Source organism: Poecile atricapillus, chromosome 2 (genome assembly GCF_030490865.1).
Source record: "Poecile atricapillus isolate bPoeAtr1 chromosome 2, bPoeAtr1.hap1, whole genome shotgun sequence".
NCBI lineage: Eukaryota > Metazoa > Chordata > Aves > Passeriformes > Paridae > Poecile > Poecile atricapillus.
This window is the reverse complement of record NC_081250.1, coordinates 120,528,265-120,555,021: the sequence shown is the minus strand read 5'-3', so window position 1 is coordinate 120,555,021 and position 26,757 is coordinate 120,528,265. Positions and strand designations below refer to the sequence as shown.

Below are 26,757 nucleotides of genomic sequence, written 5' to 3'. Positions count from 1 at the left end.
GGAAAAAAGGCTGTGTTTTTACTTTCCCCCTCACCTCACCATTGTTCTCTGCTACTTTCTGCTGGGACACAGAATTCCGGACTGAGAATGTTCTTTCGTACAACCCAGTATAACAGGTTTCATGTACTTGTGTCTACCTTATTTACCAACTAAAATCTCAACTTCATTAGTTCCCTATCTGGGTAGAAACTACTCCGAATATCTAAATAACTACAAAACACTGCTGACTGGTTTGCACTGCTTGCAAAGCCTAGTCTTAGGAATGTGGGATCATGGAGAGCATAAGATTATAAGGTCAGGAAAACTGGCATATCTAAAAAGTAGCAGGCAGTAAGAGGATAAAAAGATGCAGAACAACAAAAATGTAACCATGTGCCATGAACAACAAATCACTTTCTGGCCCCAACTAGTGATCAGTTTACACATGCAGTTTATGCAGTTACTACTACTCCTAGAAACTTTGAAGTATTTGATGTAAATTGAATAACCATCCTGGTATGTGAACTACTGCACAGTAAAATACAAATTTTAGACCAAGGAGCCTTCCCATTGCCTAATGAAATTGATTTATCCTCATTTAGAGAGGACAAATAAATGTACAATCCATCTTTATCAAGATGTTTTTTGTGATTTTTTCTTTGTTGTTGTTCTGCTGTTTTTTAAAGATGTGCAAAGACAGTGTTTCAGAACAAATGGAATGACAGGTCTACAAACCCTTGGGAGTCACAAGTGCAATGGAAATCTTCCATAGCCTCCCACTATAATGAAAAGGACCCAGAATATTCAAGGTAGGAAGCAAGATGAGAAATCCACAGATGTGGACTATCCACAGATTTTTACCTGAAGTTGCTTTTTCTTCTAGAAACAAAATGAGGATTTGGGGTTTTTGTTATAGTTTAATCACCAGAAAAGATTAAACGTGTTATTTAAAAGTGCAGTGTGATAGGCTATTTTGGGAATCTGCCAGTATCTAGTCTATAAACAAATCTGGTTTGCGCTCAAAAGCTTCAAAAGGATGTTTTTACTCTCAATGCATTCAGTTAGTTAGAGCCCAGGAAACGCATATCTTAGACGAAAACGAAGGAAGTAATATCTTTCCAACAGATCCTGACCTGTGTCTACATATTTTCAGGGTATTGTAAGAATCTGCCCTTACAAAGCCAAATACTGACCTTTTAATCTCCCCCAACTTCCCAGGAGGAAAAGAGCTTCTCTCTGCTTTAATAATGGTCAGAGCTGTCACTCTCCCCCGCAGAAGGAACAAGCACAGCAAAAGAAACAAGTAAACATTCTCTGCTTACATGAGTGTCTTATATTTGAATTCCCTGTTCCTGCAACGTCTCCATAAACAAATCCCTTGCAAAAGCAGATACAAGGAGTGGATCTGGCGGTGTGTGATTTTGACTTACATATGCTGTGAAGCATTGGGGTACAGCTCTGAGAACTGCGGTGCGGAATCCTCGGGGCCATGGGGTGCAGCGTGGCTGATGACCATCATTATGGGCCTATGGGGATATATCCTCTTAGACATTCTGAAGTAATTAATGCTCTCATTAGTGATTAGGTCTGTGAAGTAGTCCTGGAACATACGATTAACACAAAGCAAAAGTTACAAAGTGCATGATTAATTAGATCACATACTATCATGTTATTATGTTATTTTTTGAGTCCTCATTAAAGCTCAGATCAGGAAGTAGAAACATACCATCAAAGAGACGTATGATTCGAGGGAGCATAGGGGAGACTGAGCAGTAATTATTTTCTTAAGCAGGCAATGCCACATAAAATGAGACAGTATTTTGCAAATCAGATGCAACAGAAAGTATTAAGTAAATTTGATTACCAAATTTGGTAATATAATGCTAAGTAATATTTAAAATGACAGACTATACTGCCAAAGGTATGTTTCTTAAATTTCATTGATAAAACACTTGACAAGGTAATGGCTCACAAATAACATTGAATCTTAATCTGTTTTTATGTTTACATAAACCTTTGTTGAACACTCTTTGTTCAGACTATACTTTTACATATGTACAAAGTAGAAGACAGCTACAACAGGCAACAGATTGCAAAAAATCTTAATCAAAGACATTGCAAATGAGAATGCAGGGAGCAGTTGAATTCCTGCGGGCTCTGTTCATTTAATTGTGCAACTTTAAGCAGTGCAGCTGCTGAGATTAAGGTTGTGACTTGCTAATAAACTGGCTTAACCCACAGCTAAGGTGGCAAATGGAAGCCTACAAGGAAAAGGGAGGAAATGGAACTAAGAAAAAAAGATGAAAACTTAAATTAAACCACCTGCCACCTTGGAGTATTCACTGTTGGCCTGGAGGTCTAGCTCGAGCTTCATTGAGAAAGTGCTGAGACAATGTTTGTAATTTCAAGCACTTCCAGGCATGACTAATCTTATGTTGTGGATTCGAGGCCCCGAACAGCTGCAAAAGCAGAGCCTGAGGGACAAGGTCTGTGTCGCATGTCAGTGCTAGGACAAGCCAACCAGCTGTGACCTCCTCGCTCACCCGCTCCCTGTCCCTCTGCCCCTTCCCCTCTCCTGCAGCACACTTGGAACATGCACAGTAGCGTGGCTGCTACAAACCCTGCAAGCATATGGATGAGACAGTGAGTGATCTTTTAGTTTCCAAGACGGATAATGAGTGTCAGGCACCAGGGTTGTGATAATTTCTGGGTTTGTGGCCTGTTTGAGTGAAATGCCTGTATGACTACTCTCCCAAAGCATCTATTCCCCTCCTGTTTCCCTGTTTATTCTAGCTACATACAAAGGGTGTGTAAGGAATGTATAACTAACCAGTATTCTATATTTTCTTTTTTTCACTCGGTATAATCAGTATAATGTAATTTCTATGGATGGGAAAATCAGAAACAGGCGTCACTAGCTTCCAATAAAAACTTATTACATGGGTCAGAAACCACAGCTGCAACATCTGTATCATCTTCCTTGAGCTGCAATTTGAGGAAATTCCAGATTGCTTTCTGCAGGCTGGACTGTCTGAGATCTGCCCTCCTAAGCCTTTCCAAGAAACTCCATGGCAGTGGGCAGGTCACCTTGGCATACTTTCCACACTTTGTCAAAAGCACAAACAAGCTCTGAACTTTTCCAAGGACTGTGTTCTTGCCCTTATCGACTCTCATACTCACATCCGGAGTCTGGCACCCCAGGCGTGCAGCCTTTCTTTGGTGTATACCCGATAATGGAAAACAACATTAGCTAAGGCTCTTCTGTGGGTAATAACTGACAACACTCAGCAAACTTTAAAGTCCAGTAGCATAAGGGGCACAGTTCTTTTCGGGAAAGGCTTTTATTTACTGTTTGCTTCTGCCACCAAAACATCACATTCTGTCAGGGAGAGGAAGGGAGGGTGGGGAGAAGGGAGGGAGGAATCACCAGGCTCAACTGAAGAGCCTTGGTAAGATTCTTCTGTTGAGTGGCTGAGTGATTAATATTCTCAGGTGGAAATTGATCTGCTATACCCTGGAGAGAAAACGACATCTCAATTTCATGGTTGTAGTTGGTTAATGAATTAATTATCTGGTTAATTAATTATCTGAAAGTTATTTTTATATGGATTAATCATGTGGCATTTATGTGTCTGGAAAATACCTTTGCATAATCAAATCCATGCTTCTCTTTGTTACCATTGCGAGAAATGGTGTAATTATAGAAGCGAGAGTTCTTCACTAATCCAACCCACTCTCTCCACCCAGGAGGGATGTAGCTGCCATTGTATTCATTGAGGTATTTCCCAAAAAAAGCTGTGAAGTAAGAAAAAAAAGAACACACACATGAGGCTTTGCAATCCAAGTCTTTTAGTCTGAGTCAAAAGAACGTATGAATGAAGAGAAAATGTGTTAGAATGAGTCAGAGCTGCTTTACCAAAAATCTTCCTTTTATAGCTTAGAGGGTTTTGAAATTAAAATAAGTTATTTCCAGGGTTTTATGAGAGTTGAAAGCCTTCGTGACTCTATGTTTTATTCTTAATCTTTTAGAATCTAGTGTTCATGTGAAATATTTTCAGGGTTTCTTTTAGAAAGAGTATGTTGCTCTTAGTTTCCACTTGAAAATGAAATAAAAATTCAGTGCCCAGAGGAAACACCTGAGAAACACCTTGTGGTTTTAAGCAAGTCTTGTGATGTTTCAGAGCTTGGCTTCTGGCTTTTGAAAGTTCAGGCTTGCTATCCTGGCTGCATTTGATGGTCTGATAAAAGGTCTGGGAAGCACAGATCTCCATCCCATTAGGACATGTTTGGGTAGAGAAAGAAGGGGTTCCCACCCTGCTTTGCTGCCACATCATCTCTAAGGCAAAACTTACAAAGAGGCAAAAGCTTGCAGGTCAAAATCCTCTACCTGGCCTGCCAAACTCCATGTCTTTTCCCTTTAGCTCAAAGTTACAAGTCAGAACCCACTCAGACTGAAAATTTCGGCCTTTCGGTTTATCGGTGCTCCTGCCAATTCCTCTGCAAGGAAATGGGAAGAAAAGCAATGCAGAAGCCTCCCAGCTATCTGGGAGTTGTGGATGGCTTATGCAAAGATACACAGACACCAAAAGCCAGCCAGTTGCCCTTGGAAGGGAGCATTAATGCTGGCATGGGACCCTGGCAAATACAGCTACATCTTTTCTAGGGAGAGAGGGATATGGGAGATCTCTAGCTGCTTGTGACCTGGATAGAATAGGTGGGTCCATCCTACTTTTCCACTGCCTGAGAACTGCAGTGAATAAAAACACCTGATCAGGTCTGCAATGTAGGGGTTTTAGGATTTATTGTCCTCTGTTCAGTCCCAGCAAGCTAGTGGAGTGTCTCAGTATCTTCGCACAGTATCTTTACTCTTCTAGTTTTCTTGAGGTTTAAAAGCCCCTGGAGGGTCACCTGTGCCAGCAGTTCTGCTGCCTGTGTCCCCAGCAGTCTTCACACTCCTGGTGCTCACAAAATCAGACACCACTGAGGAGGAGGGAATGACAGAGACCTCTCCCTTTCCAGAGACAGAGCTCTTCTGGGTGATAGCTGTCCCCCTCCCTGCACTCCTCACAGTGCCCAGCCCCTGTCCTTGGTGCCAGCCCCAACTCAGCAGTCAGGCCTGTCTGCAAAGAGCTGCTGACCAGAGATGCTGTCCCTCAGCTGGGCAGTGGGACATACCTTGAATCCCTGTACTTGTTTCCTACTAGGAAATGAAGTCACATTGGAAAACCTCACATCCAACCCAGACACATTCAATGTAACCAAAAAAGCACATTTGTGGAAGGGCACAAATAATTCAGATCTGACTGATGTGGGCATGGTGAACTTCTTGTGAAAACTGGTGGAAAAATCAAAATGTTCATAATTAAGACTCGTCTGAGGTAACATAAAGATGATGCAATTCAATCAGGGAACTGCCAAATGCCAAATGTAACCAGAGATTACAGTCATATATGATGTTACTTTCCTATGCCACGTGGAATATGACATATAAACAAGGTCTACAGACACTAGACCAGGCTTCCAGCTATTCTTCCCACAGCCACCAGGAATGCAATCCAACCTGTCTCCTTTTTCATCCTGAGGCCTACCAGAAATCAAGAACTGTGAGGTGAAGAGGGTGGCAGAGGGCAGGGAATACATGCCCAGCGCTGTTGTCTCCTGGAATGGAAACCTCTCATACCTCTCATCTAAGGTAGCCAAACTGGTTTAAACTCTCAGCCAGATGTCATGGGAAGGTATATGGGTAAAAACTGAAATACTGTGAGAAGGGAAACCAAGGAAAAAGGAGAAGGGGAAGACAAGTCAGAGTGAGACAACAGTGAAGTAAAGTATGGGAGTGTGATGTAACTGAGAGAGAGGAAGCATTGTTGAGACAAGCAAAACCAACGACAGTCTGTGGTTACAAGGGAAATTTGAGGTCAGCCCTTTTGAGTGCTATCCCAGGTCTACCAGAGCTGCTGTATGATTTTGGGGAACCTCTGCTTGCTGTGCTCATCAGTAAAGGGCTCTACTGCCAACCTGTCTCTCATAAACATCAGAGGCTTTCAAATTGTGAAACAGAAATTATGACAATTTATCATATAGGATGGTTTGATTGCCCCATCTCTTATAAGATTTGCTCACTCAGAGACCTGGACTCTGCTATTTACAGTCTTGCCAAACTTTACTCATTAGTGGTGATAGTTTCCGTGCTGACTCAGGCTGCATTTTGCTCTATGGAACCTTTTAGCCAAAATGTTCAATAATTTCCAAGAAAAAGACTGGGGAAAAAGTAATGGGTTCACCCATTTAAAAATAATTGTAAAACTTTTCTCTAAGAAGTTCTAGTGTCTGTAGGTTTTGATGCAGGGCCTTTGTAAGTAACAGAGGTAGCTATGAAAATCTGTCTCAAAATGACCAAGCTCAGAAAAACTGTAGCACCCAGATGATTACTCCACCTTCTTACTTTAATGTCACATCAACACAGTGGAGTGTTCCTTTATGGATTTAAGACTGTTCCCAGAAATTTTTAAAAAAATAATAATTTTTGGCATTAAAACAAAAAGCCATCAGCTTCTCTTCCTCATTCTTACTCTCTCTTTTGGTATTCATTACCTGAGAGAAAGTCACCAGCATAAAATGAACAGATGAAATGACCTGTGGTGAGAATAAGGACAAGAATAGATAAACTGAATTTGGAAAAGAAAGGATGGCATGGGGCTGGTGAGGGTGAATTAATCTTGGAATTTCCTTGATTTAGATTACTTAATTTTCTAACTTCAATAACATTTTGTTGGATACGGCCCCCCAGAAGGTATTTCAGTGCATGTTACGAGACTTCGGATTGACAGCCTGAACCATTCACCTTTGTGTTGGTAATGATTTAGTATTTTATCATAAAAATAATCTCAGTGCTGTCAAGTTTTAAGGAGCTCCCTGAGTGACAGTTTGCAGAAATAGATGCTTGCCCCTGTTGCTGTGTAAAGCAGTTCCCATGTCAAATGTCCTAAGTACCAGAAGAAACAGTGGCTGTGATAATGGATCGTATTTGCCAAAATGTTTTAATCAAGAATGGTTTATTGGTCATGAGCTCAAGAGGATATGAGTAATTAGACAGATGAAGGGAAAAGCCAGGCTTTAACTCAAATACAAGCATTCAGTCCTTGCACCATGTGGTCTTTTGAGTACTACTGAGAATAGGACAGGGTAAGTGAGTCAGAACTGGGGCCCAGAACCGTCAGTTTGTGTCTGGCCCTTCAGGCTCTGAGTGAAGACAAGTGTCAAAGGCACAGGTGTGTCCATGGGGCCAAATAACAATCATCAAGAAATCACCATGGGTGTCCTAGTTATTTTTTGTTTAACTAGAGGATGGTTAACAAGTAGAGCACTATGGAATATGTCACAGAACTGCCCAGGAACTGACACTGTGATGTGTCACCCTGAAAAATTAAGCCTTCTGATAATGTTTTCATAGTTTTAGTTACTTTCCCATGAAAGCCCCATAAACATAAGTTGTTTATCATATTCCTTCTAAGAAATGTCTTTTGATGGACGTTTCTCATGACAAGTGTGCTTGGGTGGTAACTTTATTATCCAACCCCCGGTCATTGTTGAGAATCTATAAATATTGGAGTCAGAGAATAAAAGATTTTTTTTTTTTTGTTCTGACATTGAGTGTTTGTGTGAATCATTTTGTGTCCTTTAGCGACAGTGATGTGCAGATGTCGTTTCTGGGTCTTTACATGCTTGGCTTGTAGAGTCAACCCCCATCTTTAACTTAGCTGTAGCCCAAAACTTGTTGAATTAGGTGCCTAAGTCTGAGAACTGATTGGGAGCCTCAGCTTCAGAAGCTGCTTGTGCTCAGTAGTTTGGGTTTAGGAAGGGTTTTAGAAGCCAGTTCTGCTTGTAATTAGTAAAATGGAGATTATGACTCAGTGGGTAAAAACCTCATTAAAAAGTAATGCCATTTCAAGGGACATCTTTTCATTATTATGTGTAACAGCCCCCATAGGGATAACAGGAAAGATAAATGCTTACTTTTGCATTTTAATAAGACAATTTTTATCTGCATTCGGGCAGTTTTGCTAACTGTTCCCAGGACACGTTGTTATTTTCTAATCATGTGTAGTGTAGCTTAGTATATCAGAATAATTTTATTCTGTATTAGTATGTTCAATTATGTTTATGCAAACAACAACACATGGCATGGTGAGCAGTTTTAAAGACATCTATGTGTCTCTGGAGGGGCTGCAGAATATACATGTCTGGTACCTGACATGAACAGATGCCTTAAGACAGGGGTTTGTTTTCCCTTTTACAATTAGCTAATGATTTCTATACTGGACTGAGAGATAAATAGAATTGCAAAGGGTGAAAGGCAAATATAATTTGATCCAGGGGATTTCTAATTCTTACAGCTGATTGTGACTCAAATTCTTTTGATTCCCAGGACTTCTTCTCCCAGCACTTTTTACAAGCAATTGTGACTAATGTTTACAGCATTACACAACAGAGTTAGTCCTGTGTAACTCCTGTTAGCATTAGTGGATTAGTGCACAGGTGAACTGGGCTACATCTCCTAGTGAGACATCTCTGCAGTTCCATGGATCAAAGGACATATGTTATGTTCTACACCCTTGTTATTTGTTGAGGCTTATGGGTACGTTTCCGAGTTAAAACAAATGCAAACCTTTAAAAAGCCACACTGCAGAAAGGTTTAGTCACCGTGACCCAGACAAGAGCTTTAAGTAGACAGCCCACTTCCTTTAACAAAGTCAGGAAACCATTTACAGGAGTTGCAAGGCACTGTTTATACGACATTTCAGGACTCAAGCACAGAGATTCTATGCTTCTGTGGACAGAACCCAACATAACTTCAGCTTCTGAATCATTCCAGTAAATTCCTCCTTCCTTTCTCCCCATTATGCAAGCCATAGATTCAAACCCTAGAAGTTTGTTTTTCTCTTCTGTTGAAAAATTGCAGAGGATTAGTGTACCACATCACTGAAGCACAGAAAGCCAGCTCAGTATGCCAGCACCGCCTAGGAAATGAAATAAGCATTGTCCCAAAAAATATGCTGAGGAAACTGAGGCACCAAGAGGTTAACCTTCAGCTAGACCTAAGTCAGGAAGCCTATGGCATTGCCAAGAATATAATTCAGATTTCACGGTTCCCAGTCTTGTAACTTAAATGCGGTAGAAAACCTCAGGTTTTCTACTTTTTCTCCGGCTTTGTGGGTCTTTCCAGTTGCTGCCAGGTTTACCATTGCAACCAAAAAAATCATTAAGGATTTTATAACTCAGCAGTTGCAAAAGGCATTAGCTTATAACTTGATATAGCAATTGTTAGCCTGGGTGATGTCTTTAACAAAGCCTGTATTATGGGCCAAGCTGGGAGCACTTTCCAATATTGATGTTGTCTGACACTTCTCATTATAAGACCCTGTTTTCAGCTGCTTATAACTCTTATACTCGGATTTAAATTTTCCACACTGGATGTCTGCCTCAGGCTGAACTTTTTGAAACTTTTTAGCCCAAACAGTAGCCATCTTTGAGAACCACAGTAATGGAAAAGAAATTATGCTTAACATCTGAAAAAAATTACGTGAGATTTCATTTGATAGTACTTACATGCTCTGCACTGAGAGCAGGAACTCTGTGAAAGGCATGATGGACTCTCTGTCAAGGAGGCATCTATTAGAATCCTTTGAATAAAACACTTCAATTTGCATGTGCTGTAGATCTGGACACTTCAGGATATTTATTCCCTGTCCACCTGTGAGTGGTGTCAGTAGGTGGGAGAAAGTTGATTGAAATGCAGAGGGCAGGAGGTGACCTGATAAGGACAAGCAGTCTGGGGAATGGCAGGAAATCCAGAAAATGAGAGGAGGGGGGGAAGAAGCAGTGGGGGCTTGGGGGCCCAGGACTGGCAATGTCAACCAAGAAAAGGGACAATGAGTGCAGAAAGGAGAAAGAAGCTGATTGACAAGGCGGGTGGGAGAAGCAGATTTGCTGATCAGGCTGGGAAAGGGGATCGTTAATGGTAAGCAGTGGGAACAGGACATGTCTGTCAAGAACTGACTGGACCTGAGAGAGGAGGGAGGGAGAGAGCGAGAGGGAGGGAATGACTTGAGCACAAACAAGCAGAGAGCAGAGGCCAAGGTGATGTCTTCCAGAGCCAGAAAACTGAGGAGCGGACACTGCACTGCCTAATGGGGTAGGATGGAGGGAGTCAGAAATGCTTTTGGTCAGAGTGGAGGACCCAACAATGTCTGAAAGGACTCCTGAGTCTCACTGGTTCCTGCCTTTCATAAGACATCTGAAAACGTATCACATACATGGGGCACACCCAGCCCCATGTATGTGATAAAACCCAACCGTGTTTAGTTTCTCAGCAAGTGAGGAGTGGAATGTGGCAGATGGGATATGAGACCTCTCATCCTTGCTGATGTGGAGGCCAGCACTGTGTCTTTTGATACAACTAGTCTATCTTTTCAAACCGAAAAAATTTCACCCTCCATAAAGTGGTATGTTGCTATGAAGTCAAAGACTGTAATTTGGCCATGTGAACAAGAGATGAAATGGTTGCATTGAAAATGTTCTACCCAGATTTTCCTAAATTAAGCACTTGAATACATAAACTTGCTAAAATTCTTTTAATGTATGGTTTTCTGTGTGATATTTAATAGCACAGAATTCTGCTTTAAGCATAAGTAGATATACCGTGGTTTTTTGATGAGGTCCTGGACAGAAACCAAAAAAGTTTCACTTCACATGATACCACAGAACTAGAAAATCCTGCATGTTATCCTTTCAGCCTTTTTCCTCTTTTACATTTCACTTTCTGTGGACTATGTGCATATGTTCAGCATATTTCACTTTCATTTATACATGTTTTTGTAGATAGAGAGTACAAATTATTCTGAAAAGTGATACAGATTTTTAATTATTTAAAATATTTACAGATTAAATTATGTTTGATATTTCCCAGAATATTCCATACCAATTAGGAAAGAACCTGAAAACTCAGAGTTCTCTCTCTCTTTATTTTCACTTTAGAAATAATCTGAAAACCAGGACTTACTCTCCACTCACGCATTCCCACCCCTGTATCATATCGTGCCACCCTCTCTGCTTTGAAAGGGTGCATGAGGCAGGATACAAATTAGGTCACTGAAATGATGCAGATTAAAAATAGCAAGTGCTGGCAGTGATTTGTACTGCAAGGCAGTGAACAGGAAACACACTGGCTTTGCCTCCAGAGGAAATGTTGTCTGCCTACACCTTCAGGAGGCACAGCTTTTGCTCTCTTTATGAAAGATTAACATGTCCCTGTGTGTCAGAATGGAATGCTGCACAGTTTAAATACTCCTTAGCTTTCAGCTTCCTGTCATCTCAGTGCTTTATTAGTTCTTTGTTCATTACACTAAGAAATGTACCCATAAGTGACAGATGTCAATGGACACACTGACATGTGCTGTTGAACACATTAGCCAGTTGTCAACTAAGTGACCATTTCTGTTCATCACTGCACAGAAGTCTGTGACTAATGTCAAAACATGCCAGATAGGGGCATCTTGGTGTCACTTCTTGAGTTTGGAGTTTTACAAATGAAGCCATTTAGGAATTAACATTTGAGCTGCTTAACTTTGCATGTTACCATTTTTGTCCCACAAATGACACTCGCATGCATGAATCTTGAATGTTATTCTAACCAGTTGATACATCTGAGCAAGAAATAAAACACTGGGAAACACATCTTCCCAAAGACAATTCCAAAAAGTTCAAGCAAATATTTGACTAATTTGGTGATCCCTGTTCTTTCAGGTGGGATTCCATGAAGGGAGAGCCTGGTCCTGCGTTTGGCATGGTGCTGTGAGACTGTCAGCAACTGCTGAGCCAAGGCAGATTCCTGCTCTCTCCTGCACAGTTACACTGGCTGTGAGGGGCTAGGAGGAGAGAGGATTAGAGAGTAGTAATTCTAAAAAATAACATTAAGCAGAGAGGGTTTAAGTGCGTAGGTGTGTTAAGTCAGGGTAAGCTTTTTAAACTTATACTTCTTCTCATATTTGCAAAGGCATGAAACTTCAGCTGGTAAAAAATGTAAAATCCTGCAGAATGCAAAGTATGACCCACTACTTAAAAATAAAATGTTTATTTTATTTATATCTTCTGAATGTTGGCTGTTGTCATGTGATGGTTTGTCTTTTAAAATGCCAAGATTGTGCTTGGCTGCTGCTCAATGATTAAGATGTAGCACAATCCCCCTTTCCTACTAATGAAGCCAAGGTTGCACTTCTGGGGTTTTCCTTTGTGTTCGTGTAGGTGAATGACAAAGGGAACCAACAACAGCAAAGGGCACATCTGAGAGGCAAAACTATGTGCCGTAGGACTGGGACACAGCAGCAGAAGATAAAGAAATTATGAGACTGAAAGAACAGCACATGACCAGCCAATACTTTGGAAAGCACAAAGCAAAATCCCTAACTCCTGCAGTTAATAAATTTATGAGTTATTCTAAATAAAAATAGCTGAAGGAATATCTACTGACATTAAAAACTTTGAGATGAAAAAAAAAACTTCTCAAGCTTTTCTCACAATTTCCAAAAAAAATTTGAAAATGAGGGACCCTTTTTCCTCTCTAGTGTGAGTGCCTGAATCCTATGTAATTAAAACAAATGTCATTGCTGAAACTCTCCAGAGCTGCTTTATTTTCTCTTTCTACCTCTTTACTGTGTGTCTTCCCTGTTATGTCCTACAAATTCAAATTTAATATTACCAGTTTTGTGGACCATCAAGAAGCTGTGCAGGTGGTTCATTGCTGCATTAACATACACATTGTGAATAAGGTAAATGTAAACATTAAAACATCCTTAATAGTTCTGGAAAATTAAAATCAGAAGCAAAAGTGATTTTTTGTCTTGGCGCTGTTATTTCTGAATATTGTCTTCCCTGCTACTGCCCAGTATTGTTACTAATTGTTTCTGCTAGTGTCCAGCACAGTGTCTGCCTATGATTTAGCACTGACATACAATCTTCCAAAAGGGATGTCTCCATGAAATGCAACGTTGCCCTTAGTTCACATCAGAGAAGAAGAATAAAATAGAAAAAGGAAAGAAAAAAACATTCTGTCCTTTGCCAGGCTTTCCCAGTGGCTCTAATTATAACCGCAGTTTATTAGAGCATGCTTCAGACCTCACTTTAAAGGGCGTGCTGCGCTTGTGTGGAGTCCTTGTGGCTTCAGCAGAACTCCCCTCATAACACTCTGCCCACATGTGATCAATTGCAATACAGAGGGCTTAGTAAAGGCTGCTGCAGGTTTAGACAATGGATGCTTTATAGATATTGAAAACTATTTAGAGTGAACAGAAGTGAGGGCATTGTAGAAACACTCTCCCACCCCTATATTTCCATTGACATATATTAATTTGATCCTATGCAAAAAATGCATAAATTGTCATTATTACAGAGTACCAGCTTGGAGGTATTGTACATTGTCTCATCCAGACTGGAGCTCTCTGGTCAGGTGCCTTATCAGGACTGTCACCAACATGTGACTGGCCTGACTCATTCATTTCTCTTTCTGTGTCACAATTTCCCATTGAGGAGGTTACTGATTTACTGTCAAAACATGTAGGAATGCACAGGGTAAGTACCTATAATATCTGCAATCCCTCTCCACAGTTTCCTCATTTTCACTCCCAATTATTCTTGACTCCCAGGTATTTTTGAGTCATTATAATTTTACTAAACTTTCTAGCTGTGAAGCGCAGATTATTACTTGGCTAGCAGACTTCTGGTGACTTTTTAATAAGGCAACACTATCCTTGAAAAATGTATTATAAGATCTGCTGTTAATTAAGCTACCACCTCAAAAATAATTGTGGCTTAATTAGGAGGTAGGCCCATCTTGCAAGGAGTAAAAGATAAATATTTGCAGGATTGAACAACGTACCTCAGTCAGAATTGGAGATTCATGAAGGTATTTCCATTTGTTTCCATTTTCTTCTACTCTTTTCTGCCCTTTGTTAAAACTCACCTATCCTGACAGTTTTAGGACTGACGTTCTCTCTGCCTGCCTTTGAAAAAGTACTTTTTTCCTGTTCCTTTCCTTTTGACCCCTTTTTCCTTTCTATTTAATAGGGTCAAGTCTGCATTTATTAAGCATCTCCACATGTCTTCATAACCCAAGGCAGTGCAGAAGATATGCTCAAAGCAGTGTTTACCTTCAGAGGGGCAGAAAGGGTTAAGGACAGAGCTGTCAAGTTTATGTGTTAAGCAATTAATTGTGCAAAGCGTAGATGACAAACCAGTAAGATACTAATTTTTTATGAACACTAAAGCCAGGTCCCACATGGAGCAGCCATACATTGTGCAGAAAGGATTTGTGAGATTAAGTCATGAGATAGAGCTTATATTTCAGGTCAAATTCAGCACCTTTTCTTACAGTGATGGTCAATTCACTCTTCTTTTTCTCCTTCAAAGCCTTGATGCTGACCCCTACTCAGGCGTAGCAGTGCTGTACTCAGATGGCAACTTCACTGAGACCAGCTTAATAGAGACTGGAGTACTATTCAGCTCATGTGTCAGAGCCAACACCAGGTCCAAAAATATTAAAGGTTTGTCTGCTTTTGTTTTTTATACAGGATGTAGAAGTTCTCCAGAAGTAGAGATGCAGGGAGACAAGAAAAAAGAGTGAACTGTCTGTGTGGTGAAGAAAAGATAGCACAGAGGCAGACAAACTCAAGGCATTGGATGTAGCAGCTTTGAGAGATTTAGGACTATCAGACAGCATGGAGACATTTGCCAGCTCTATGTTTTGAAAGCAACCCCTTCTTGTGACTAAGCTGAGGATAGAAACAAGTTTCTTTGCTGCCAGTTACATTGTAAGAAAGGCAGTTGGCAGGAGATCTGTGCCTCCCTGCTCTGTAAAGGGGAGTCTTTGTAGCTGAATGACACTTCAGCACAAATTGCACTCTGACAACCTCGCACAACTCTGGTACCTCGCAAAGGGGAAGTCAGGCTGGAGCCCAATGTGTCTACAGATTCAGTCTTTGGGGATAGGTGATGTAGAAATGAATCGAGTTTTACATCAAGCTGAAGCACAGACGAGAGGAATAAGAAGAGTTCTTTGTTGACAGGAAAGGGATCTCCTGACTACGGAAAACCACTAGGAATTTACAAGAAAACTATCAAATCTTATTGGTGCACAGTAGAACAATCCTTCCTAAAGGCACGTTCCTATTCCTTTTCAGAAAATGCAAATGAAATATCGCCCCATGGTGAAGTTTAAATTATACCATTCACCTTGTTTTGCTCCCATGACAGTCCCTCCACTCCTGTGAGGTCTTTGGCACCAGCTCCCAGCCTGGCCCTGACATCTTCCTCCATAAGTGCTAGCAGCTGTCCACAAGCAGGACGTAATACTGACCATAATCACGTCTGGAACTGCCAGTTCAGACCCACAGTGCCACTAAAATGCACCTCTTTCACTGTAGGTGTAACTGCCCAACAGCTTATTTCCCACCAGGGACATCCAAACGTGAAAATATGCTGCTTCCCTACCAGTGGGTCTCTTTACCTGGCTGTTACTGCAGATGTGGACCAGCAGGCAGTACTACCTTCCCTCTCCATAACAATCAACCTCTGCCCTGCACAGCCTGTCTGGGACAGCAGTTGCTCCTGTCGTGGTTTAATCCCAGTCAGCAACTAAGCACCACTCAGTTTCTCTCTCGCTCCCCACCGCCTGCCACAGCAGATGGGGAGGAGAATAAAAAAGAAGATAAAATCCATAGATTGAGATAAGAACAGTTTAACAATTTAAATGAAATGTAGTAGTAATAGTAATAGTAATAGTAATAGTAATAGTAATAATAATAATAATAATAATAATAATAATAATAATAATAATTTATTATGGGAGAAAACAAAAAGAGAGAGATAAATAAACCACACAAAAAAAACTCCCAAGGAAAGGAAATTAACTCTATCACAGCCAAGAACAGTTTCATTTCAGGCAGTGATGTAAGAGCCATTGCTGAATATGCCATCTTCACTTTAAATGAAGAACTTTGCTTTGTCTCTTACCTGTTCTGTACCCAGTGTTATTGAGATACACAGCGAAGGTACGAGGCTCATGAGTGGCCTGCCATGAGGGAGAAGAGCAGTTTTCATTGTTGGTGTAAATGTTGTGGTTGTGCACATACTTCCCAGTCAGCATCGAGGAACGAGATGGGCAGCACATGGGGGTAGTTACAAAGGCATTGATGAAAGAGGCCCCTCCATTCTCCATAATCCTTCTGGTTTTATTCATAACTTGCAAGGACCCTGCAATGAGAGGTGCTGATCATCACTGTGCTGTAAAATATAGCTTGAATATATTGGTTGTTATTGTGCTATTAAAAGTAAAGTATCAGTGATTAGCTTGCCTTTGAACATCTATGTGCTTCACTCTGTAGCTTTGGCAATTTTAGGAGGAAAAATCACATTTTTACTATACCAACAAAAATATTTTTAAGGATTCCAGAAGTACAGAATTCTCTTTTTCTTTCCTCAGACTTCAAAACAAAGTTAAATTATGGACTAACCTAAAAATACTGTCAAAGCTGTATCAAATTTATAGGTCAATAGTTCTTCAAATGCAGCTGTAGAAAAGCAGTATGCTACACAGACTGAATTATAAGTCAATATGCCAGTAAAATACCTAAAATCCTGAGATTACAAATGAAAATTTTAATACTCTTTACATTTTATTAGATGACAGAAGAAAAAGAAAAATAAAGAGAGGAAGGGAGTAAAGGGGGGAGTGAGAGACAGAGGAAGGAAGGAGAGAATTCAGTAGCAATTTTTATAAAGGAAAGTTTCTGTGGACACGAGATCAGCATGTCTGGTTCTGATACTAAAGCACTGCATGCAAAATCAGTTTTGGGGGGCTAAAAATGCATGCAAAAAAAGTGGTAAAATGCAGTGCCTTTCTCAAGAAATTGTATTAATACTATTTAAAGAACAAAGACATTTTTTTTTACATCCTTCAAAGCATCTTCATGAGCTGCAAAGTGAGAGAGGCAGGGCTTGCAGATTTCTGATTGGAGAAAGGTGGAGCAGCCCTGGATAGAGTCTGTCAGTATTTTCTGACAGCTGTCAAAATTTGTTCTTTATGTTATCCAACAGAGCAGAGATTGAAGGGTGGGGGTGAACTGTGGATATATCAGTATGTGCCCAGGAAACAAGTAACAAGGAAACTACCAACATTGTAATACTTGCACAATGTTGGTAGTAGAAAAAGGTTTCTGGAATTTATTTTTTTCCTTTGTTTTTTAGCACAGTTGACTGTCCTTTACATTTAAATCTGTTGATTCCTCTGATACAACAAGAATTTTTCTTACAGGTTTTGTTTAAGTTGCTTGAAAATCACATTTCAAATGTTCTAAAGCAATTTCAAACCTGCAAAATCATGAAACTCCCAAGGAGACTCAACTTTAAGTGTTTGCAGTAAAATCTTACAAATTATTTTACTAGTTAAAGTTAAGCATGCTCTGCTTTGGTTTTAGGCTAAGGAGTCAGTGCTGAATATGAAGACTTTTGTGTAAAAAAAATTGTTAAAAAAGGAAGAGGCAGGAGGGTCTTCAGCATTTCATTTAAAATGCCAGGGTCTCTGTCCTTAAGGATATATTTAATTCTGTGTATGAAAGTCACCATCCCTTTGGACTCTCTGTCGTTCATAGCCCTTATTTTCTAAATGCAGAACATCTACATTTGTGCTTTCCTAAACCCCATGTGCTAGGGATATAGAAAAGCAGAAGAGTAACTGAGTGGTCCCAAAACACAAAAGGTCTCCATTTGCATGAGTAGGAACATTTCACTGAATTGTTAAGTAAAAGACAAATGACATCCTCATTCTACATGCTTTTATCTTGGATCCCAGGCTGACTTTTTAGTTTTTATTTTTGATTTTTGTTTTTACCAGAGCTGTTCCATTTTTGAAAAGTCACAGTTTATTCCTGAGAACTCAGCTGTAAAGTGCTTCAAGGTGCTTCGATAGAAAGCGTGCTATTCAGGTACCCTAATGCACAGTAACTGCAAAAAAGCTGATCTGCACTTTCCTGCCTCCATGTATTATAAATGAGTAGCTGTTAGAGTGCTTCCTCATTCCTCCAGCTGGTCAGCCCTCTGCTCTTGCAAACCTGCTGTTTATGACTAAGTTTTCCCTCCAGGTATGCACTTACTGACACTGATAATAGATTAAGCCCCTCTGGAAATTCTGGAACAGGCACTTCAAAGCAGGTGAGACTTCCTCATTTGGAAAACAAAACACAAGCAGGAGATAAAACTTGCTGATATAAGTTATAATCCTTTGCTGTCTGTGGCTGTCCTCACAGTTTGTGTTTTTTACCATCTGGCCCACAGTCTTCAGGGCACATGAACTCAGGAGCTGTCTGTCAGCAGGACACTCACGCTCTACATGACCAATAGGGGAGCACCTGAGGGGAACCAGATAGCTAGGAAAGGCCACTTTGGACACAGAAGTTAGTGAGTTTTGGCAGGCAAGAAACTCTGTGTCACTTCTCGGTCTATTCTCGTACCTCAAGAAGCAAGTTTGGCAATTGATATGGATTTTTTGTCACAGGTGGGCATCTCTACAAAGGGATATCTAGGAGCCACCCTGTCTTTATTTGGGTTGTATGCAAGGCCCCAGGAAGGCAATGGACTTCTTCAGATCTCAGCACATATCCCCACTTTTTCTGCTTATGCTTTTTAGTGCTTTAGTTCTAGGGAAGATGGAAAGCACACCAGGCAACTGATGCCTTATGCGATGTACCTAGATGAAGCTGTGACCTCTTTACCCAGTGCTCTATTCAGTAGCTGGTTTATATAGATTTCACTTGGTGGTGCATCAGGCTGTAAAAAAGGGTCAAAAACACTACCAACATACTCATTAATTTTTACTCCTTTCTGACATTATGCAAGATATTTTTTACAGTGAAGACCATAGGAGTGCAAGAGTGATTAGGGTGTCATATTTTGAGGTACTGATGTGTACAAATAATAGAGAATTGGGAGGACAGAGGAAGAGACCAAAAAGCAAGCAAAATGTTGGACTGAAGAGGATGTGGGCCTGACCCCAGTGGGAGCTGGGGCCACTGCCCTGAAGAGCCACAGCATGTTGTCTGCAAGAGCGGAGAAGTTCTGGGTCCTCGGAGCTGGTGCTTTGCCTTGAGCAAGATGCCACTTCACTGGGCAGTGAGCCCTCTGCCCTCAGGACCTTGCTAGGGGAAAGACAGTGAACAGTGGCACAATTTAAGAAGCAAAATACCTTTTGAGCCCAAGTATTTGCTGAGTTTCTTCAAGAGCTGTGGGCCAGACTGCTTCACACAGCTAAAGCTTCAATCCACCAGCTGATCTAGAATATCCTTCCTCCTCACATGGATAGGAAGTGGCTGGAGTTGTGGGGCAGTTTGTTGGTTTTATCTAATAAAGCGAATGAGACAGCAACTCTGCTGAACTTCTTTGCACTCAAAATGCAAAACTCAGGGGGATGGTGCAGATCAATAGGAAGATGTGCATACTCCTATGGCTTGAGCACTAACTAAATGCAGACTCCCCCTTGTAAATTTTGCTTTGGATGACTCCTCTATATATCAGTTGCACTCAGTCAGATGAATATTTTGGTTCAATGCTTATGCAAGCTCTGGAGAAAAATCCTTCCTGATTGAAGTCTATAATGCACCTTATATGCTTTTATACTACAGCATTCATTTAGAATAGCTTTTAGAAATGTTCGTGCTGGGAATACAAAAGCAAATAATCCATATTGAGAGACTTTCAGTCCTGTGATTTTTGGATACCAATGCCTAAGTTTTATTCTGTTTGTGGCAGAAAGTGTTACTTCCCATTGACCTTTGAGAAATTTAAGACTTTTCTCAGGAATCAATGAAGAGCAAGAGGAAAATTCACACATGGAAAACAGTTTGGCTTTATTTTTCAAATAAGCAGAATGATTTATTAGCAGAAGTGTGAATAATGCAGTACAGTAAATCTTGGGGCTGAATCCTGTTTCCTGTGAAATGATCTATGAAAAGGGGAAACCTGTGTGTTCCTTCAAGGCAGTAGGAATACATACACACCCAGGCTATTGCTCAGCTGCCTGCTAATAGGAGCCAGAGTGCCCTGTGAACATTCAGAGCAGCTTTCAAAGAGAAGAGCTCCACAGTATGAACAAAGTGACTTGCCACATCCTTCCTCCTTTTGCACCAGTCTCAAACCTTCTCGCAAGACTGAAGACAACGAGTTGGTAACACCGTGTTCAGAGATGTGTGTCTGCTGACCTACCTTCCCCAGTGCCCTGGAGAGTAGGCTCTTTCAGACCACAAAAAGGAAGACTTGACCCTTTTAACAAAATTTTTCAGAACAACTCTATCAAGAAGAAATGCACTCCCATTGTAAGAGCTATTTTAGACCAAAAATAGAACTGGGAACAGCTATTCATTATACAGCATGGCTAAACAGAGCAGAGGTCTGAAAGAGTGAAAAATAATAAAAAAAAAAGAATTGCTGAGATCTAAAGGCCTATGTTTGGAGCTCTGCTACATAAAAGCACCAACCCTCAGTCACGAAGTACAGTTTATTAATTATCTTCTCAGAACCCTGAAGGACTATGAGATTATTATTGTATAGTGGAAAATAAAAAAATGCTAGCAGCCAAAGAACTGCTTTTAGATACAGACCATATTTTGTCTACAATCCTCTGTCTGAAATCATGTGATTTTATAACAAATGAAGCTTTCTGGAATGAAGTATTTTTATTTTTAAATGTCATATGGCATTTTGTCTAGAAAGTCACTATACTTCTATTAAAAATATGTCTCTCATTAAAAAAAAAAAAAAAGCTAAGAATGCAAGATTTCATTTCAACTTAATTTGCCATTTTTTCACCTTTTTGATCTGATAAACCAAAATATTTGCTTGGGGGTAACCTAAAATGATCCTCTTTCTCTCCTTGATTTTTCATTTTGGGCAGTGAACCAAAAAATCAGTTATATGCATAACTACCATTAATATCTTTCTAACTTACTTAATAGAAAACATTCAAAGGCCTCCTGGAACATCACCTAAGTGTTTTAACTTTTTCCATCCTAAGAAAAATATGTGAAAATCACTTCTGACTGGTATGTGCTCAGATATTTAGTGTACTTGTGAAAGCAAAACTACCATGCTTTCATACATGCAGCATAGTTTTTAAAGCAGATGGATTTTAAACACTGCAGTAATACATACTATTATTATATACATAATATTGAGATTACTAAATCCTGTATCTAGACCAGTTTGTTTGTGTGGATAAGCATGTCCAGATACAGGACATACATCTCTGTAACAAATATGTGGAGATAGAGACACCTATACAGTACTGAGGGAAATGTTGGCCTCATAAGGCTTGAATTTTTAAATGCTACAAAAAATCATAGAGTGAGAAAAGGCAAGTTTTTTACATGTATGTAATTGTACGCACTATTAAATAATTTTGTTTTGCAGATTAAAGCCTCCCATGGTGGATTTTGATAAGCATGTATTTCCTAAAATCTATAATTAAATGTGATGAATGCTATTAAATAATACTTGTTAACTCATTTTCCAAACTAGTCCCACATTCTGATACTATTTCAGGACCAGCAACTTCTCTGAATTTAAAGATCTTTCTGCTTGGCATAAACTACTGAAAGACACATGACAAAATGTAGTAACAAACAGCAATTATTTCTCACCTAGCTCCACATCTTGATCATCTGTGAGTACAAGGATGATATTTGGTCTGATGTTCTTTCGCTCCTGCTGCACACGTCCTCTGAACCTCGGGGACTTGATGGTGGAACAGTGACTTGTTAGCATTTCAGTACTGAGCACGGCCAACATGAGTGCAAACCAAGAAGGCTTCATAGTAGTTCCAGTATTTTGGTGAAAAGACTAATCCAAAAGTTCCTGAACTCTAGTTTTCAAGACCTGTAGGAAGGAAAAGAGATTCTGTTCAAGCAATAAATAAACTTCTAATCATACACTGAAAGGATGACACTTAGGGAAGTCAAGCCTGACACATACCATTTAACATGATTATAAGCCATATTGTTGAATGAGAGCTTTATTCTGTCATTTTCTAAGAATAAACTCGGTCATTCCACAACTATGCTCTCTCAAATAATTTTTGCTTGAAGTCATGCCTACATTTTGTATAGACATGACTTCTGGTAAATTTCTCACAGTGCTCCTTCTACACCCCACGCTTCTTTTTGTGCAGCTTGGTTCCTTACATTCAGTACCCGGGCAGAGTAAAAAATTGCCGGGATGCAGACGTGTTCAGAACATCTGTAGGAGGAGCTCTGTGAGAAGGAGAAAGCAGAAGGCTTGTCGGTCAGAGACCTCAGTACTGTGGCTGTGCTTCAAAGTCTCCAGGACTATTTGTTACAGCTTCTCTCTCTGTCCTGAAAGAAAAGAGTAGAAAAAAAATTTCATTCTCTATGGCTCCCCTACTTAATTTCAAACCTATGCAGGAGTCGGATGGCACCTTGGCTGCTAGATATAAAGGACATGTATCTCACATCATCAGACACAGGTGCTTTTCCAATGTTTATAGTCAGATTTATAGCGAGATTCCGAGAACAAGCATTAATTCCAGCATATGACACCTGGCAAGCACTGATGCTGTTTCAGGTTAACCCACCTGCACGAGAGACTAAACCCTTAAAAAGCAGAGGGGAGAGCATGACCATCATTTGCAACCTGCATGGGATCACTGTGTGAAAAGTCATCTTCCCACTGACAAGAAAGCTCATATTAAATGACAGTCCATATGATCTTACCCAGCATTGTGAAAGAGCACAACCAGCCCTCAATCAATCAACGACAGAGCTGAGCACCTCATCCATAATGTACAGTACCTGTGCCACAGCCTCGTCCTTGCTACTGTGCTTTCAGACTTGTCTCAGTGCGTTATCAGAGCCCTCTCTCCGTGCCTGTCAGTCAAACTGCCTTGCTTTTGTGAGACCTGCTGCAAGCACGGAGGCTTGGCTTTGCTGCAGCACATTTAAACTTGTGACTGAAAATGACTGATTGGTCTGGAGAGGAAGGGGTAGCCACTTACACTTTGACATTTTTGGCATTACTGGCTGAAGCTCTGAAAAACCTGTCTGTAACACAGGGGAAGGGAGGGAATATCTGGGGGCAAAAAGGAAGGGGGTGGGAAAGAAACCACAGAGCCTGTTCCCTCCAGGGTATTGACCTGCCACATACGTTTCTTCTGCTTTTATTCTGGGACTGGGGATAAAAGCACGGTGATATCGGTCAATTAAAAAAACAAAACCTCACAAAACCACCCAAGCCCAAGAACAATCAAGAAGTTTGCCCAAGGGAAATTCTGCATGGGAACTGGGGTGAGCCTTACATAATTAGACTGGAGCATAAATCACGAGATCTGTGCACCCACACCTGAGACTTCAGACACGCAACATGAGCCACAAGCAGATTAATAAACAGAAATAATGAGAGTAAAACAGAAGACAAAAGGACCCCGCAATCACTCACCTAAAAATGCATTAATAGGGAGATGCTCTAAATTTCAGGGAAAGAAGCCACAGCAGAGGGAGGGGATGGGACTTGGTGCTGGACTGCTAGAAAAAGGATTGTGTTCTTGTTTCCACACACCTTTTATTTTAAGCTTCGCAAGCTAAACAGTTTCATGCTCCTCACTTTGGCAGGCTGTAATTACACCAGAAGAGTGTGAACGTCTTTAAAAGGAAAATCCAAGTGTCTGTGGCAGAGAAATCTTGTCTTTCATTGTCTCTGCACCAACCAACACTGCAGCCTTCCACTAGCATTACAGCTCTGCAAAGTCAATACAGGGGATCGCCATCAAACAGCAAATGCTATTTCAGAGGATGACAACATTCAGATAAGTAACTGGAAGTCTGTAATTAGTCTGGATAGTCTTTTAAAAATAGTTCCATTTCCATGTATATGTTCTTAAGTCACATAAAAGCTAACAACAGCCCTAAAGACCAGGGTTACCAGAGAAGTCAGATTTCTTCTGACAGACCCCAGATACATGCTCTTGGTGCAAAAGCAGAAATACAATGTCTCTAGATGTCTGATCTTTAAATAGTGAAACTTTGACTCACATCACAAAGCATGAAGGGCTATGTGAAGTGAGACTCAATGTTTAGTTTCTTACCTCAGTTGTACAGCAAACTTTTTCAGACAATGTTGACCCAGAAAGTGCAGTCATCCTGACTGTGCTGAGCAAACATTGGCACCAACGTGTTTGAATAATCCCCCACCGTAGGAAACTGCAAGCTCCTGACAATTACACCTCAGTGCTAATAAAATTTACGCTAATCCAAATGGACATTAACAAGCATTCTTCATTTCAACCTGTCTGGTCTATATTAGTTAGTTTTTGAAAATCCCTTTCCTCTAGCATGTTTGAGGCACCTTCAGCAGGTCTTTGCTAGAAATAAAAGTTTCTCTTCCTGCTCTTTTTTCTCCTTGATGTGTAAAGGAAAATATCAGGACAGATCTATACATATAAAATTAATTATCCAAGTTTCATCGAATGGTTTTTATACAATAGCACAGTAATGCCATGTTTTGTCGCTCATATTTAAGTTTTGCATATGGCACTTAAAAGGTGATCTTTGATAACTTGTCCTTTTATAGCTTGTTTCCCAGTCCTAGAAAGAAATAAAGTGAAGCAAACTGTCAAAATACAGGGTTGATAGGGAAGACAAGTCTGCAATATTTGTGTTGGATACTGGCTGGTAGATGTAAGTGCCCCTGCAGATACTGCAATTTGTCTTGAGAAACAGACAAAAATAGGAGAAATTCTAAAAAAGACCTTTCTAAAGTTACGTGGGAAAGTAAACTGTAATTTTTTTGTGTTAAGAAATCAAGATGGTACTTCAAAATGCTTTTTTTTCTAGCCAAATAAACAAGTGCTGGTCTAACTTCTATATGGGAATTTTAGAGTATAATTTTCTTATAGAAGATACCCATGATAATCAAATTGTAGTTAGTAAATAAATGAAACCAGAAGAATCCAAAGAAATTATTTTTTTTTCCACAGGAGCGGAAATGCATAGTTTGCAATCACCTTTCAAGGAATAAAATCTGAAAACTTGCATCTTTAGTTGTTTCTATGCAGCTAGTATTATCACATGAACTTCAGGGATTTATTGGTGTGGAGAATTAATTACCCATGAAACTTGAATTACACTGGCAGAGCATTGCAAAGAAAGGCTACAGTGCCACTTCACTTCTGGTGTGGCATAAAAATCTATGAGGACTTTATTTCTAGGTCTCTTAAGAGAGTATCTTTCAGTGACTTAAAAGAAAAGCAAAAGGCAGGACAGTATCTTTTGAAAGTCTGTAGAATTGTTACTCATTTTGATCCAGAACTGTTCAAGATTTTTCATGGCATTGACTGAAAGTGGTTAGTTTGGAACACAACAAAAGACAGCCAGTATTCAAGAAAGAGCATTTGCCACTTTCTTCTCATGTCCACATTTTCACTTGGTTCACTTAAAATGCCGTTTTGTGTTTGGCCAATAAAAATCTGCCCAGAGTCATGAACTTTGTTAGTAAAACAGGGCACTGAGTACGCACATGAATATGCCATTATAAGTTTTAAAGAAATATGGACTTACTAATATTTAATAATCTACAAATGTGTGCTTGTTGCACAGGGGATCAGGCTTACATGAACACAATTCCTGTTTGTAAATGTGGGGATAGCGAGTAATGATACTGGAGATATGTCCATCAGCACCAGTACCAGGTGCTAAGCAATGCCCCACATCAACAATTCGTGACCAAGGGGTAACAAATAACATTGTCGTCTCTGCATTCTCTGCAATAGTGCTTTCTCTTGAGCATGAACATTGAGGCACTATATTATCCAAAGTGATAGGTTAAGGCCCACTGTCCTAATGGCCTTTCCTTTGAAACAAAAATGGATCAGACAATACAGGAAACAGTGGTAATAATAATAATAACACCAGTAATAATGTGGACTGTAATTGTGGAGTTTAAGAATCACAGAATCATTAGGGCTGGAAGGGAACTCTGGAGATCATCTAGTCCAAACCTCCTGCCATCGCAGCACAGCCCTCAGGTGCATCAGTCGCTATTCCCAGTAGCAAACATGAGAATGAGAATTCTGGCTTCTGCTCCCCATATTTATTTAGTAATAAATTGAGATGTAAGGTATCACAGGGTTCTTAAATCAATAAACTTCTAATGCAGCACCTATTTTTGTTGTGTTCCTCTTTACTATCCAGCATCCTACAGATTTTATCTCTGTAGTTTGATTTGCCTGCCTCCATAAATTGACATAGTTGTATGTATTTAAGATATAACCCACAAACGTTTTGCAATTTAGGACATTTTTTAAATTCTGTGACAAGTGCAAGGAACTTGCACAAAAATACATCAAATGCATGGAAAAGAAGCAGAAGGCCTTGTCACGGCAAGTGTTAAGTTGCATCATTTTCTTTATGCAAAAGATAATCTTGGATATTTTTTTCTTACAGGTTTCTCTGATAAATAAATGGATAAAACCTCTCAAGGAAAAAAATCCTTGGATATCAATCACCACAAGAAAATGAGCTTTCTTTCTTCACTTCAAGCAGAAGAGCATCTTCCTATGTATCTTACCTCTGACCTGCCAGCTTGACAGTTTTGGCTTTAATGAGTTTTTTGTAACAGAAATATGATCCCAGTGTTCTCTGTTTCCTTAAAATCAGACTTTCAATAAGA

The 26,757-nt window shown here is 40.0% G+C and overlaps 1 protein-coding gene across 9 annotated transcripts in view; it reads right to left on the bottom strand.

The window, feature by feature from the left end:
* SULF1 (sulfatase 1) overlaps positions 1-26,757 on the bottom strand; it is a 185,656-nt gene that overhangs the window by 42,647 nt on the left and 116,252 nt on the right. For 8 of the 9 annotated variants that reach the window (XM_058833282.1, XM_058833281.1, XM_058833273.1 and 5 more), the window contains 4 exons: positions 21,720-21,954; positions 16,045-16,284; positions 3,623-3,774; positions 1,410-1,579 (listed from right to left, as the gene is read on the bottom strand). In XM_058833282.1, coding sequence (XP_058689265.1) covers positions 1,410-1,579; positions 3,623-3,774; positions 16,045-16,284; positions 21,720-21,891 — 734 coding nt within the window. In that variant the 5' untranslated portion in view covers positions 21,892-21,954. Of the gene's footprint in view, positions 1-1,409; positions 1,580-3,622; positions 3,775-16,044; positions 16,285-21,719; positions 21,955-22,259; positions 22,365-26,757 lie in introns of those variants that run through there. The other variant, XM_058833280.1, reaches the window with a different exon arrangement.